The sequence below is a fragment of the Macaca thibetana genome, chromosome 15, assembly GCF_024542745.1.
Source record: "Macaca thibetana thibetana isolate TM-01 chromosome 15, ASM2454274v1, whole genome shotgun sequence".
NCBI classification, from domain to species: domain Eukaryota; kingdom Metazoa; phylum Chordata; class Mammalia; order Primates; family Cercopithecidae; genus Macaca; species Macaca thibetana.
The window spans coordinates 14,308,756-14,322,943 of NC_065592.1; the positions used below are offsets into that span (position 1 = coordinate 14,308,756).

Sequence of the window (14,188 nt, forward strand, 5' to 3'; positions counted from 1 at the left end):
GGCAACTTTGTAAAGAGATGCAGCTTGTTTTTCCTCCCACTGGGAGCAGAAACACTTCCTCCAAAGGTGCAGGTCAGAACTTGGGAGCCAGGAGAGGAAGGGCACTGCGCAGCGCCCGACACTCGAACTCCTCTAGCCCTGGAGTCTGCAACGCCAGCGAGCACAGGCTCAGCACAGGCGCCCCGCGAGGACCCTCCTGCCCGGACACAGGGGCGGAGCGCTCAGGATCTGCCCTGTGCAGCTTGGCCGGGGCAAGGGCGCTCCTTCCAGAGCCTCACCCCAGCTAACTGATGGACCACCAAAGAGACACGCCATCAAGAAGCAGGATGGCTCCGTGGCTGGGCGTCTGGGTTCAGATCCTGCCTCCCCGGTCTTTTTAACTTGACTGTGTCTGTCTGTTCTTTATTGGTAAACGGGTGAGGGGAAGATTCAACTCAGGAAGTCTGAACATGAGCTGTTACTGTTATCCTGAGGTGATGGCCTATGGTCCTATGGGGTGGGCCCAGGGAGGCCCCAGACTCACCCACTAGCATTGACCTTGAACAGAAATAAGGGTCACATGACATTTAGTGACCACTGAGTCACCGACTGGGCCAGGCCCCGTCCATTGGCCACTTTCGGTGGTGGTGGCAGTGTTAGTTAGCCTGGTGCCTTACCTTAATCCTTATGCTAATCCTGTGTGGAAGATTTAATATTATCCCCATTGTATAGGTGAAGAAACTGACTCAGGGAGGTTATATGACTCACCTAGGCACAGTGCAGAGAGAGTGTGAACATGTGTGTACACTTTTGACCCTGCTCACCCTGCTATGCCAGGAAACCTGTGCTTTCTTCCTCACGATTATCCACCAAGGAGATTATCTGTTACTCCCATCTTCAAGGGGATGGAGCCGAGGAAGAAGATACTCACACATTCCTAGTAACTGGCACAGCCCCATGCCAGACCCGTCGGAGCCTGTGTCCGCGGCCCCTGCAGCCAGTGTAAAATGTTGACAGTAGAAGCCCAGGGTGCTAAGTCTGTCATATCATAAGGAGGAAACTGACCAGTCCCCCTGCTGTAGTTTCCTGTCATGGGAGCGGAGTGGCCACCATGGGCAGTATGGGGACGCCAGGCCTGCTGCATCCTGCCCCTGTATCTGTTCCCATGTCTGGCACGGCACAGGCCCTGTCCTGGGGACCTGCAGCGGTGGGCCTCCCACTGGAGCACCGAGTTGGCAGCTGAACAGGTGGAGGTGTGCCAAGGGCCACATCCCACTGGTTCCTACCTGGGGGTCCCACACTGGAGCTGCATGGTGAGACCCCTTCTTCAGTGCAATCACCCACTTTCCCCTCTCCAAGTCACTTTTCCAGAAAGCCCCCTTTCTGCACCGTGTAAAGTGAGCCTATCCTCAGCCCCACAGCTACGTTGTTTTGGAGCGGCCTTCATAAGCCTCGGTGGCCTCCCGGGGCTTGCGAGGCTCCGGCTCCTGCAAACTCACCTTCTCGGAGTAGTGCTCCCCGGGCAGCGGGGGGTAGTCACACTGCTCGATCTTCTGGCACAAGGAGAAGAGATTCATCTTATCTCCGTAGAAGGGGCTCTGGAGGGCTGCCATCTGCAAGGGAGGGGGACAACGAAGATGAGCTTTCGGCCTCAAGGCTCGGAAGGACTGGAGAGGAGGCTGCTCCAGATTGGGGCATGGGCTCTCTCTGGTCCTGACCGCAGCGAGTCCAGCAGGACTTCTCCCCCGAATCGCTGAGCCGGGGGTTCAACAGAGGAGCAGGCGCACCACCATCCTGGTTATCACTGGATTAAGTGAGCACGAGGGTTTCGGTGACAAAACTTTAAAGGCAATCAAGAAGGGCAGCTGGACGCTGCGAGCCAATTCTCACGTTGCTCCCACCTCAGCCCGGGGGACCCAGGCTCCGTGCGGCAGGTTCCCAAGTGCACGGTCTTATTTCCATAAAACACGATTTCGAAGATCCCCGTAGGGGCATGTGTCTGTGCCTCGCACATTCAGGGAGCTTTCCTTACCTATGGACTGATGTTTTGGGGTGGGGTGGGCCCGAGAAGGGTGAGGCATTTCACTGTGGCTGTTCTCGCCAGCCCCTGGCGGAGCTACTACTGCAGGGGGTTCAAGAGGGAGGGAGGCAGCCTCCTGCCCCTGGATGGAGGGGCGCCGCAGCTTGTTCAAGGGAACCTTCAGGTGGGAGGGAAGCGCCTGGCTCCACAGCCAGCCCCAGCTCTGTCCCGACCCCAGCTCTGCACTTGCTGCGTGTCTGGACTTCAGTTTCCTCATGTGTACAATGGCCCCACCCGCAGGCCTGTGGCGAGGCTTAGGCTGGCACGTGGAGGCGGCACCACCAGCACGGCCATGACCACCTTTGATGAGGTGAGGCCTGCGGCACTGGTTCTGCCCTGAAGGCCGGCCACGGCCACGGGGGAGTGAAAGGCCTGTGGGGCGGTGACCCCCCCGTGAGTTGCCAGCTATCAGGGTGCTGCCAGGCCGCCCCACCCCACCACTCACTCACAGGGGACTCCTCAAGGGGGTGTGCCGGGGCCACAGTGGCCCTGAGGCGGCGGTGCAGTAGCCCAGCGTGGCACCCGCTGGCCACCCCATTATGAACCCATAATGGGAAAGGGCTTCTGGTCACTCCAGCTCACTGTGGCTTACTGCCCCCTGGACCGCCCCCCGAGGCCCAATGCCTCCGGCTAGTGAAGTGCTGTCAGGCGAGTGCCCTCCTGTTTGGCCCCGGTTCCCCCTCGGAGGGGCCAGGCTGCCAGGGCCACCCCGCTCTGGCTCCTTGGCCAAGGGCTCCTGGGCTCCTACTGAGGGGCCCTGGATCCCTGGGGAACCGTCGCTTGTCCTCGCGCCCCAGAGGCTGAGCGAGGAGTCGTCCTTGGTAGCAGGGTTTGAGGGTGCCCGTCAGCTTGGGTTTCCTGGTCTTGCCCTATTCTCTGTTCGTCCATGAACAGGTCTGGTGACCCCAAGGGCCTGCCTCCTTCAGAAGGGCGTAGAGGAGCTTCAGAGCCTGGCACCATCCTTGGGTTTGCAGGTGGCCTTTGGGGAAGCTACTGAGTGCGGCCTGGAGACTGTGGGCTTTCCTCAGCCCCAGGTTCAGCACCCTCAGGACCAGGAGCCCAGGCCAGGCCAGGCCAGGTGCCTTCATGCGGGTGTTTAGGGACAGCCTCACCTCTGTCTTCCCACTGGCTGGGAGCTTGGGCCCCTCGGAGAAGGGCTGGGAACCCATGTGGACCCTGAAACCCACCCTTGGAGGAGGGCTGCAGGGAGGGTCTGGCCAGGCAGGGGAAGTGTGAGGATGCAGAGGCCCTGCCATTTTGGGGTCTGCTGACCTGACCGGGAGCAGCTGGGAGTCTGCCAAATGCGCCCCCCAGGTGACGCATGTCCAGGAATTAAAACAAGACTCTCTGGTGCAAAGGGTTCATCGAGCATTTTCAAAGGACCTCTGTTGCCGTAGCAGAGAGCAGCTGAGACTCCAGGACAGTCACCTGGGGTGAGCTGGGTGCCCCCGAGTTGCAGCTGGAGGATGAAGGTGGATCTTCCTGGGCACCGTTACGGTGCAGCACAGAAGGGACATTCTAAGTGCTGGTCCAGTGAACGCAGGCCCCAGTTTTTCACGTGCCTGACCCCAGAGAGGAATCGGCCAACCTTCAACTTCAGATCACGCCCATTTGCTGTGAATTTTATAAACCTCGCTGCTGGGAACTCCGAAGGCCCCCGAACGCTGAGGGGAGCACTGAGCCCCCAAGCTGGCATCTGCTTCAGATCATGTCTGTGTTCTTTCCAGCACCTTCCCCACATCGTTTCAGAAAAGCCTTTGGAATGGGGTCAGCAGTGAGCTATGCCAGAGGACCCCTCTCAGCCTTCCCCAGGAACAGGCCTCCTCCGTCCGCCCCAGCCTGCCCCCACTCCGCTGCCGGCCACGGGCCTTCCACCCTCATCAGGGCGACGGGCTGTGAAGGAAGCTCTGGGCTGCGGGGATTAGAACGATTACCCTGGACGGCGAGATCTCCTTCTACCAGTGACCACCCAGCCTCTGACTGGTCGAAACACAGAGGACACACTGTCTGGGGCCTCGTTAGAACTGCCGAAGCCATGGCTCTCAGCGCTGCTCCTCAAATGCCAAGCTCTTCTCCCTGGTGTTATCGGGGTGACACATGGCCGAGGAAAAGGGGGCAGGTGGGCCCTGGCCCCCACCGGGAGGGCTGAGAGAAGCTGGTGTGTGATCTGAGATGTCAGAGGGACAAGGGGGATCTGACTCCTGCCTGTCAGGGCCTCAGACACCCATCTCGTCACCCAGTGTCTCTCGAGCATGTCCCAGACTGAAGGGTGACTGGAGACCAGGAGGTCTGCAGCCCTGCTCCTCCACCACGGAGGAGCGTCCAGGCCACTCCATCATCCGAGCAGGATTCCAAAGCAGTGTCTCGGCCAAGGCTCCGCGGATCTTCCTATTGAGTCCGCTGTCTCGCTGGGTCTCAGTCCCAGCTGGGCACCTCAAGGCTGCTGCAAGGATGCCCCCCATGAGGATCCTGGGACTGGCACTGAACGAGTCAATTCCTCTAGCTCCGTACTTGCAGCTGAGCTCCCACATAGGTAAAAATCAGTCCTGCAGAGCGGGCAGCCCACTGGGCACCTCCATGGGTATCTGGGTAATGAGAACAGAGCCCGGCCTTCCCATATCCCAAGCTCGGGCATTGCTGCTCCCAGCTCCCACTGGGGGCTCCCCACCACCTGGCCTGCGAGTCTTATGATTCACTCCATGTTCGGGCCAGCACTCCTGATTCCAGCCTCTTCAACAAACTCTGCTGGGGCCCCAGCCGGGGGCCAGCGGCAGGGCTTTGTGGTGGCTCCCACTAGCTGGGGTCAGTGCCAGCAACTCCGGTGGCCGCAGGAGGTCCTCGGTAATAGTTGATGCCCAAGTTTGAGAGAGGGTATGGGGGACTCAATGATGGGCCCCGAAGGCGTCCATCACTGAATTTTTGGGACTTGTAAATGACATTTTATAGGGCAAACAGGATTTTGCAGGTGTGATGAAATGTTGGCTCCTGAGATGGGGGCATTATCCAGGTGGGCCCCAACGTAGCCACAAGAGCCCTCATGAGAGGAAGCCCGAGGGAGAAGGGCACGGAAGAGGGGAAGACGCCAGGCTGACGCACACCAGAGGCTGCGGTGACACGAGGCGGAGGCCGAGGACTGCGGGTGGCCTCTCCATTTTCCATGGAAAACACAAGGAAACAAGATTCACCCCCAGACCCTCCAGAAGGCGCCCTGCCTGCTGACACCTTGACTTGGCCCAGCGAGACTGATTTTGGACATCTGGCGTCCAGAATCCACGAGATCTAACAGAGTAAACTTATGTTGCTTGAAGCCATCGGCGTGGTGGCATCTGTCGCTGCAGCCACAGGGACGAGCACAGGGGCTTTTGAGCCTTCCAGGCCGTGCTGGGGCTTGGGGAAGGGCAGGTTTTCTCTGGCTGTGTTTGTCACCAGGACCCAGGTGACCTGGGTATGTGCCCTGTGCAGGATCCTCAGCTGTAGTCCGGAGAGGGTGGGGGACTTTGACACAGCTCTTCAGGCTGGCGCCCCTGGAAGACACCACAGGCTGTGCGGGTGGGAGGCTCCGGGCATGACTGCGGGAGGCCTCTTTCCAATTACATGGCCGTGGGCTCAGATGTGGCTCCCCTCACTGTCTGCTGGGGAAATGCCTGCTTCGCCTTCCCCTTCTTCTTCCCCTTCCCCTTTCGGGGCTGCAGGAGTGGAGGGGGGTCACCTGGCACAGAGCCCCTGCCCCGTCACCCTTGGACGGGCTGGCCATGGGTGGCCACACCAGCCTGCTGCTGTGTGAGGCCGGGACTGCCAGGGTTAGGTCAGTGCCTGCCGTCCCTGAGGACGCCAATCCCCTCAGGGCTCGACTGCTGTTTCATTCACTTCCCACTGCTGATTGGTATCCACCCATAGAGTGGTATCTGTCCCCCCCGCCACCAACACCCTCTCCAGATGTGATCCATCCCCCACACCACAAAGCCCTGGACGGCTGCAATCTGTCCCCTCGTCCCCCCACCCGCCCCGGCTGTGGTCTGTCCCCCCGCAGCTGCGAGCCGCACAGCCCCACTTACTCCAACAAATGAGTCAGCTCGGTGGAACCCAGGCCTCAGTGCCAGGGAGCCACGAAGGCGGGGCTGCCTCGTGAAATGCACATTTAGGTGCCCACAAACGAGGACTCGGAGGAGGACGGCCCGACCCAGAATCCAGTGAGGCCTGGCACAGGATGGGCTGTGTCTGCCTCTGCAGAGCCGAGACAAAGACTCAGGCAGGGAACGGGGCTGGGAACTGCAGGGCTGGTTCTCAAGTGGAGGGCCTGGCACAGGCAGAGGGAGCCAGCTGCCGGCCTCCCGGCCCCAGCCCAGCCCCAACCCCGGGGAGGTGGGCACAGGTCTGAGAGCCTGGCCAGCCTGTGCGTGTGTTCATATGCTGTGTGTGTGTTTACGTATGGAGACCCCCATGGTTCATGGGAGACAGGAAGCAGCTTACAAAAACACAAAGCAGAATGGAAAGAGAAACAAAAAACCATCTGACCCAGGGATGAGACACAGGAGGAAAGGAGGACGAAGCGGAGCCTCTTCGGGGACTGAGGCTGGGCTGCACTTTGGCTTCCCGCTGGCCAAAGCAAAAAGGGAAATGTGGCAAGCAGCAGGAGCCTCAGGCCAGAGGCGGGCAGAAGTGCACGTGCTTGGCCTGCGGCCGGTGGACAGGCCTCAGGGCCTTCTCTGACTCGGGCGCCTCACCCCCAGGGCCTCATTCCTTCCTCACTATGACAAGGTGGGCTGGGATCTCATTCTACATATGGGACACCTGGAGCGCACCTGGGAGGGGATGACTTGCCCGGATCCTTCCGTGGGTGGGCCCTGGAGCTGGGATTTGGATTCGAGTGAGTTGGTAAGTGAGCTGCCTACACGCAGACATGTGCTCTCCTTCAAAATTGTGCTCCCCGGCTGTCCACGCTGCTGCGGGCATTTGCCCGGGCCTTGGGAAACCTAGAACGCCTGTCTCTGCCCCTCGGGATCTGACACTGGGTGGATGATGCCCACTTACAGGTGGGTCTGCATCCCCTCCTGAGACCCTACAGCAGGTGGGGGCAGGGCGGTGACCCTGGAGCCCTGAGCCCAGGGACAGCCAGGTTAGCAGGTGACATGGGTGTGATTCTGCTGGCCTCGGCGACCTTGGTGGCCAGAGTGGCCACCTGCGTAAGTGCCTGTACTCAGAGGAGTCCCGGAGAGACTGGGACTCACGACTCCTCCTGGGGGACACACACCAGCAGCTCGGTGGCTCCACGCCGCTCAGCAACTGTCGTCACCCGGGGCTTTCCCCACCTGGATTTAACACACGCACCCTCCCCGGGGCTGTTCGGAATATGCAGGCACACGGGGCCAACACCAGCAGGTTTCTTCCTGTCTCAGAAGAGTTTGGACTTACATGTCTTGTCTCCCGCGGCTAAAGACACTGACTCCCCTCCAAATTCTCTCCTACCTCCACTGCCCTCCCCCGAGCCCACCCACACACCCTGCTCAACACCCGCCACCACTCCAACCCACCCGGGAGCTGGGCTGTGGAGAGACACGGAGGCAGGGAGGACAAATGGCTTGTCCCCCTTTCACCTGCGGGGCCCTCCGCCATCCACTGCACACTGCACAGCTGCTCCAGCTAGACCCTCATTCAAAGAGCTCCTCCTGCGACCGATGCCCTGTGGAGTCCTGGAAAGAGCACCCAGCTCTGTCAGGGCCAGGCTCACCCACAGATCCTCTTATCACCCACCTCTGCTGAGCCCCGGGAGAAGGGGTCCCACCCTCTTGTCACCCGCATCTGCTGAGCCCCGGGAGAAGGGGTCCCAAGCACCAGTTCCACAAGGACCACACCTCCAGCCAGTCTGTTAAAATAAAATATGTGTTCTTACAATAGCAGGTCACTGGCTGCCAGCCTGGCTAACATGGTGAAACCCCGTCTCTACCAAAAAATACAAAAATTTGCCAGGTGGGGGGCACCTGTAGTCCCAGCTACTTGGGAGGTTAAGGCAGGAGAATCACTTGAACCTGGGAGGTCGAGGTTGCAGCGAGCTGAGATTGTGCCACTGCCCTCCGGCCTGGGTGACAAAGTGAGACTCTGTCTCAAAAAAACAAAAGAAAGATTCTGTGAAGTTTAAGCCCTGCAAACAGATCAGAGTTTTGATCTCACAGTCTCAATCTGTAATGTGGGGACGGGAAATCTCACCACCCAAAGACTGTGGCCACAAGACCCCGGCCACGAGAGCTGTTATGGGCCGCACGTGGCCCAGCGGCGGGCAGCGTAGCCCTCAAGTTCACGCACAAGGGCTGTGACGTCAGCCTCAGAGTCGACGGTCCCCAGGGGACAGAGCAATCAGGCTCTGCGGACAACTGCTCAGCACTCGAGGCAGGTCCTGGACACGCTGTCCTGAGCATCACTGCTGTGGACTGTCACCGGCCACAGCAGCTGGGACTGAGCTTCTTTCAGTGCGTCAGCTCCAAGCCAGACCCCACGCTTGCTCAAGTCAGCTCCGGGGAAAGCAGAAAAAGACTCGGTTCCAACTGGAAAACCAAGCCGGGCTTGGTGTCTAACAGCCTGGGGCGGTTTCCAGAGCCCTTTCTTGTCTGTCATTTATTAGGACTAGGACAATGCGAGACAGGTACTCCTGTTCTCATTTTACAGATGCGGAGGGACTCAGCCAGCTGGATGGAATCCCAGAGCCACCCAGCCTTTGGTGGTCCAGGGGAGAGGGGAGTTTGTGTGGCTGCCAACCTGGACACCAGAGGGCTTAGGCCTCCCTCTGGCCAGTGGCTGCAAGAACTTCACGGCCAAGAGTGATTCATGCTCCCCACACCCCTCGTCACCTGGGGCCCCAGTGTGGCTGGACAAAATGGGTGGGGGACTTCCATTTGTTCTTATCATTACACGTCTGGGCCCATCAAAACTCAAAACGGTTCCTGTCCCTTCGTCCAGACAGGCCACCAGGTCTGAAGTGGCCATCCCCGAGCTCCATTTCACAGCTCAGGGGAGAGGGGGTGGCCACCTGTCCGTGGAGAGTGATTCAGGGACATGAGGCAAGTCTGACCCCTCTCCTGACCCCGGTGCCCTGCACGGGACTGATCCTTAATAAACGATGAACACAGTCGCTGGCGTGTTAATGTGAGCACCAGGGCGACGGGCAGGGGCAGCTGGGGGTCAGGTGCCGGCCTGTTCTCCTCCTGTCTTCCCTTCCCGGACCCCACCCACTGCCATCCACCCCCAACAGCCTCCGCCAGCCTGACCCTGCAGACCAGGCCCCACGTGGGCTGAGGAGGGTGAAGGACAGGGCCCTGGTGGTACCGATGCCTCAGGCAGACGTGACATTCCTGGGTTCCAACCTGAGCTGGTAGGGTGAGCCCTGCCCTAACTGGGCACCCCCAACACGTCTCACCAAATGCTGCTGAGCCGCGGGCAGAGACTCACCTCATACAGCAGACAGCCCAGGGACCAGATGTCGGACTTGAAGTTGTAGCCGTTCTCATGGATCCTCTCCGGTGACATGTAGTAGGGCGTCCCCACTGCAATACAGCAAGCGGGGCTGCTTACACGTCAGGTAGGGCAGGGGCAGGGCACAGAGGTGAGGCTGGAGGGAGGGCATGCAGGGGCAGGGGAGAGACTGTGCCTCGGTCTCTGAGCAGCCCTCTCCCTCTCCGGGCCTGTGCCTTCCTCTGTCAGATGAGCAGGTGGATCAGATTAGAGGTTCCCATGCTAGCAGGATACTAAACACCTGGGGTGCTGGGGACTTCAAGCAGATTCCCTGGACCCACCGAGACCAAGAATCAGGCTGGGAGGCTGGGCGCCATGACTCATGCCTGTAATCCTAGCACTCTGGGAGGCCAAGGCGGGTGGACCACCTGGGGCCAGGAGTTTGAGACCAGCTTGGCCAACATGGTGAAACCCTGTGTCTACTAAAAATGCAAAAATTAGCTGGGTGTGGTGGCGGGCACCTGTAATTCCGGTTACTCGGGAGGCTAAGGCAGGAGAATCACTTGAACCCAGGAGGCAGAGGTTGCAGTGAGCCGAGACCATGCCACTGCACTCCAGCCTGGGCAAGAGTGAGATTCGTCTCAAAAAAAAAAAAAAAAAAAAATCAGGATGGGGCTGGAGAGCTGGGGGTTGGTGTTTCTGCCAGCTGCCCAGGGGAAGGGGACGCCTCGGCCCGGCTGGGGGAAGCAGCTGACTACATGTCCTTTAAGGGGACTGTTTGAATCCACAAGAATCAGGATCAGGCTCTGAAGAGTGAAAAAACCATCACTGTGGAGGTTAACCAAGATCTTGCATGTGTCAGCTCATCCATGTTCCCAACAGTGCTACGAGGCAGCATCTCCATTTTGCAGATGGAGAAACTGAGGCTCAGTTTGCATAAGAGTGGCAGGAATTAGTTCAAACCCAGACCCTCAGGCTCCAGAAACCGAGCGCTTAGTCCTGCCTGTGGCCACCACCAGTTAGCCCATCCAGACTCGGGGTTGGCTGAGATCTCTTAAACAGGATGGAAAAGGCACTAACCAAAAAGGAAATGTGTGTAAGGCATTAAAACTAGGAACTTCCGTTCATCAAACCATACCATTCAGAGTTAAAAGGCAAGCCACAGACTGGGAGAAAATCATCCCAACACATACACCTGACAATGGACTCTTTACAGAATATATTTCAAAGCTTCTGTAAATCAATATGTAAGAGACAAACTACTCCCTTATTCAAGTGAGCAAAAGCCTTGAACAGGCACTTCACAAAAGAGAATATCCCAGTGGCCAATAAGCACATGAAGCAAGGCTACTTTTCTCATTACTCATCAGGGAATGGCAAATTAAAACACTTAAGCGGCCAGGCGCGGTGGCTCATGCCTGTAAACCCACCACTTTGGGGGGCCGAGGTGTGTGAATTACCTGAGGTCAGGAGTTTGAGACAAGCCTGGCCAACATGATGAAACCCCGTCTCTATTAAAAACACAAAAATTAGCCAGGCATGGTGGTGCACACCTGTCATCCCAGCTACTCAGGAGGCTGTGGCAGGAGAAACCCTTAAACCCAGGAGGTGGAGGCTGCAGTGAGCCACTGCATTCCAGCCTGTGCAACAGAGTGAGACTCTGTCTCAAAACAAAAAACAAAAACAAAAACAACACAATGAGATATAACTATGTAGCCATCTGAATGCTTAAAGACAAAAAAACCAAAGTTAAAGAAAAACAAGGTCGGTGATGTGTGGAGCACCTGGAATGTCCATGCTTTGCTGATGAGAAGGTAAAATGGTACAACTACTTTGGAAGACCATTGGCTGGTTTCTACCATGGCCAAACACTGTCAACACTATAACCCAGCAATTCCGCTCCTACGTAGATGCCCAAAGCAGTGCTTCTGTCCATCAAAAGACACAATCAAGAATGTGCAGAGTGGCTTTGTTTGTAACAGCAAAAACGGAAACAAATGTTGGATCAACTGATAAACTGCATTCTGTTCACACAGTGAGATACTATACAGCACTGCAAAAGAACAAACCTCAGTTATACACAACAAAATGAATGCAGCTCATAGACATAATGCTGGGTAAAAGAAACCAGGCACAAAAGAGCCCATTATTGTATTTCATTTATGTGAAATTCAAGAACAGGAAAAGCTACTCTATAGGAGTGGTGACCAGGAGCTTCACTGTATGTATATTATACCTCAGTTAAAAAGTGAAAGAGGAAAAAGGTTTTAATGGTGAAGATGGGGCTCTGCTGCCAAGAGGGAAGCCAGAAGGCTTCAGGGCCTGTCCTCAGGGTCCCTCTTCTCCTCGTAGGAAAGGCCAACACTGAGGAAATTGTGGAGGGCTGTTCCCTGACCTCCCAGTGCCTGTAGGGCTATCTCTGGGCAGCAGGGCACATGTTGGATGAGCTGAAACTGTGCAAAGATGGGAGGATTTCCTGAGGGAGTGAGCTCTCCATCACCAGAGGCATGAAAACCTCAGCAGAGGGGCTGATTTAGCAGGTCTGGGGTGGAGCTCAGGAATCCGGTCCTATAACCTGACATTCTCCTATCAGCCCATTGAGTAGACGGCTATTCTGGAGGCAGAGGCCTGGAATTTTTTTTTCTTTTTTCTTTTCTTAGACAGTCTCACTCTGTCACCCAGGCTGGAGTGCAGTGTGAGTGTTATCTCAGGTCACTGCAACCTCCGCTTCCTGGGTTGAAGTGAATCTCACGCCTCAGCCTCCTGAGTAGCTGGGATTACAGGCACGTGCCACCCTGCCCAGCTAATTTTTATATTTTTAGTAGAGACAGAGTTCCACCATGTTGGCCAGGTTGGTCTCGAACTCCTGACCTCAGGTGATCCATCTGCCTCGGCCTCCCAAAGTGCTGGGATTACAGGTATGAGCCACTGCGCCTGGCCTGGCCTGGATTTTTAAGGTTGCTAAACTGAGAACATTTTCACTGGCCTGGAGACATCATGTCGTGTGACAGAGGCTGCTGCTGTCCTAACCAGAGTCTCTGTGGGGAGTTGGAGACCCAACGTGGCAAAGGCTCGCTGAGATGTAGCCTGTGACACAAGGAGGAGAGGACCCAGGACGCTGGCAGGAGAATGGACCATTCAGGGGCTGGACTCAGAAGGTGCCGGGTCCAGGCCTCAGGGTTTCACAGTCAGGAGATTTCGGGAAAAACACAGGTAACTTTTAATTTCATGAAGGAAGCATTTAAAAACACAAAGCTCCCAACTACCACTTAGTGTCATACTATGATTTTTAAAAGAAAAGACAGCTTGGCACGATTTAGAAAACCCATTTCTCAGTGGCCGGGCACGGTGGCTCACGCCTGTAATCCCAGCACTTTGGGAGGCCGAGGCGGGTGGATCACCCAAGGTCAGGAGTTCAAGACTAGCCTGGCCAACATGGCGAGACCGTGTCTCTACTAAAAATACAAAAATTAGCTGGGCGTGGTGGTGTGCACCTGTAATCCCAGCTACTTGGGAGGCTAAGGCAGGAGAATCACTTGAACCCAGGAGGCGGAGGTTGCAGTGAGCTGAGATCGTGCCATTGCACTCCAGCCTGGGCGACAAGAGCAAAACTCCATCTCAAAAAAAAAAAAAAGAGCCGGGCGCGGTGGCTCACGCCTGTAATCCCAGCACTTTGGGAGGCCGAGACGGGCGGATCACGAGGTCAGGAGATCGAGACCATCCTGGCTAACACGGTGAAACCCCGTCTCTACTAAAAAGAAGTACAAAAAACTAGCCGGGCGAGGTGGCGGGCGCCTGTAGTCCCAGCTACTCGGGAGGCTGAGGCGGGAGAATGGCGTAAACCCGGGAGGCGGAGCTTGCAGTGAGCGGAGATCTGGCCACTGCACTCCAGCCTGGGCGACAGAGCGAGACTCCGTCTCAAAAAAAAAAAAAAAGAAAACCCATTTCTCAAAACTGAGGACAGTTCTTTACAAAACAACATTTTGAATTTTATAATATTCTTGTTTTTTCTTTCTTTCTTCTTTTTTTATTTTTTTTAAGACAGGGTCTCGCTCTGTCACCCAGGCTGAAGTGTGGTGGCGTAATCTTGGCTCACTGCAACCTCCGCCTCCCGGGTTCAAGTGATTCTCCTGCCTCAGCCTCTCTAGTAGCTGGGACCACAGGCACACCCCACCACGCCTGGCTAATTTTTGTATTTTTAGTAAATACGGGTTTCATCATGTTGGACAGGCTGGTCTCGAACTCTTGACCTTGGGTATCTGCCTGCTTCAGCCTCCCAAAGTGCTGGAATTAGAGGCATGAGCCACCAAGCCCCGCCTAAAATTCTTTGTAGAGAGAGGGTCTTGCTATGTTGCCCAGGCTGGTCTCAAACTCCTGGCCTCAAGCAATCTTCCCACTTTGGTCTCCCAAAGTGTTAGCATGATAGGCCTGAGCCACTGCATCCGGCCTTGTTTGTCTTATCTTAATGGAGATGGATGAAGAACTACCTTGCAGTTTTGGAGAGGCTGTGAATGGTGTTGGAAGTCTCTGCTCTGGGCTGTGAAAACCCCCAGGGGCAGGACCTTGTTGGTTGCTGCATCCTAGTACCCTGAGCAGGATGGCTCATGGTGGGTGCCTTGTGGGCGTCCGCTCACTGGATGAATGACTCTGCCTGCTTGTGAGCTATGTGGCGGCGTGTGCCACTGA

The 14,188-nt window shown here is 56.8% G+C and overlaps 1 protein-coding gene across 3 annotated transcripts in view; it reads right to left on the reverse strand.

Annotated features, from left to right (window-relative positions):
- Positions 1–14,188, reverse strand: part of NEK6 (NIMA related kinase 6) — a 984,684-nt gene that overhangs the window by 9,745 nt on the left and 960,751 nt on the right. For all 3 annotated transcript variants that reach the window (XM_050760617.1, XM_050760619.1, XM_050760618.1), the window contains 2 exons: positions 9,500–9,594; positions 1,479–1,592 (listed from right to left, as the gene is read on the reverse strand). In XM_050760617.1, coding sequence (XP_050616574.1) covers positions 1,479–1,592; positions 9,500–9,594 — 209 coding nt within the window. The remainder of the gene's footprint in view (positions 1–1,478; positions 1,593–9,499; positions 9,595–14,188) is intronic.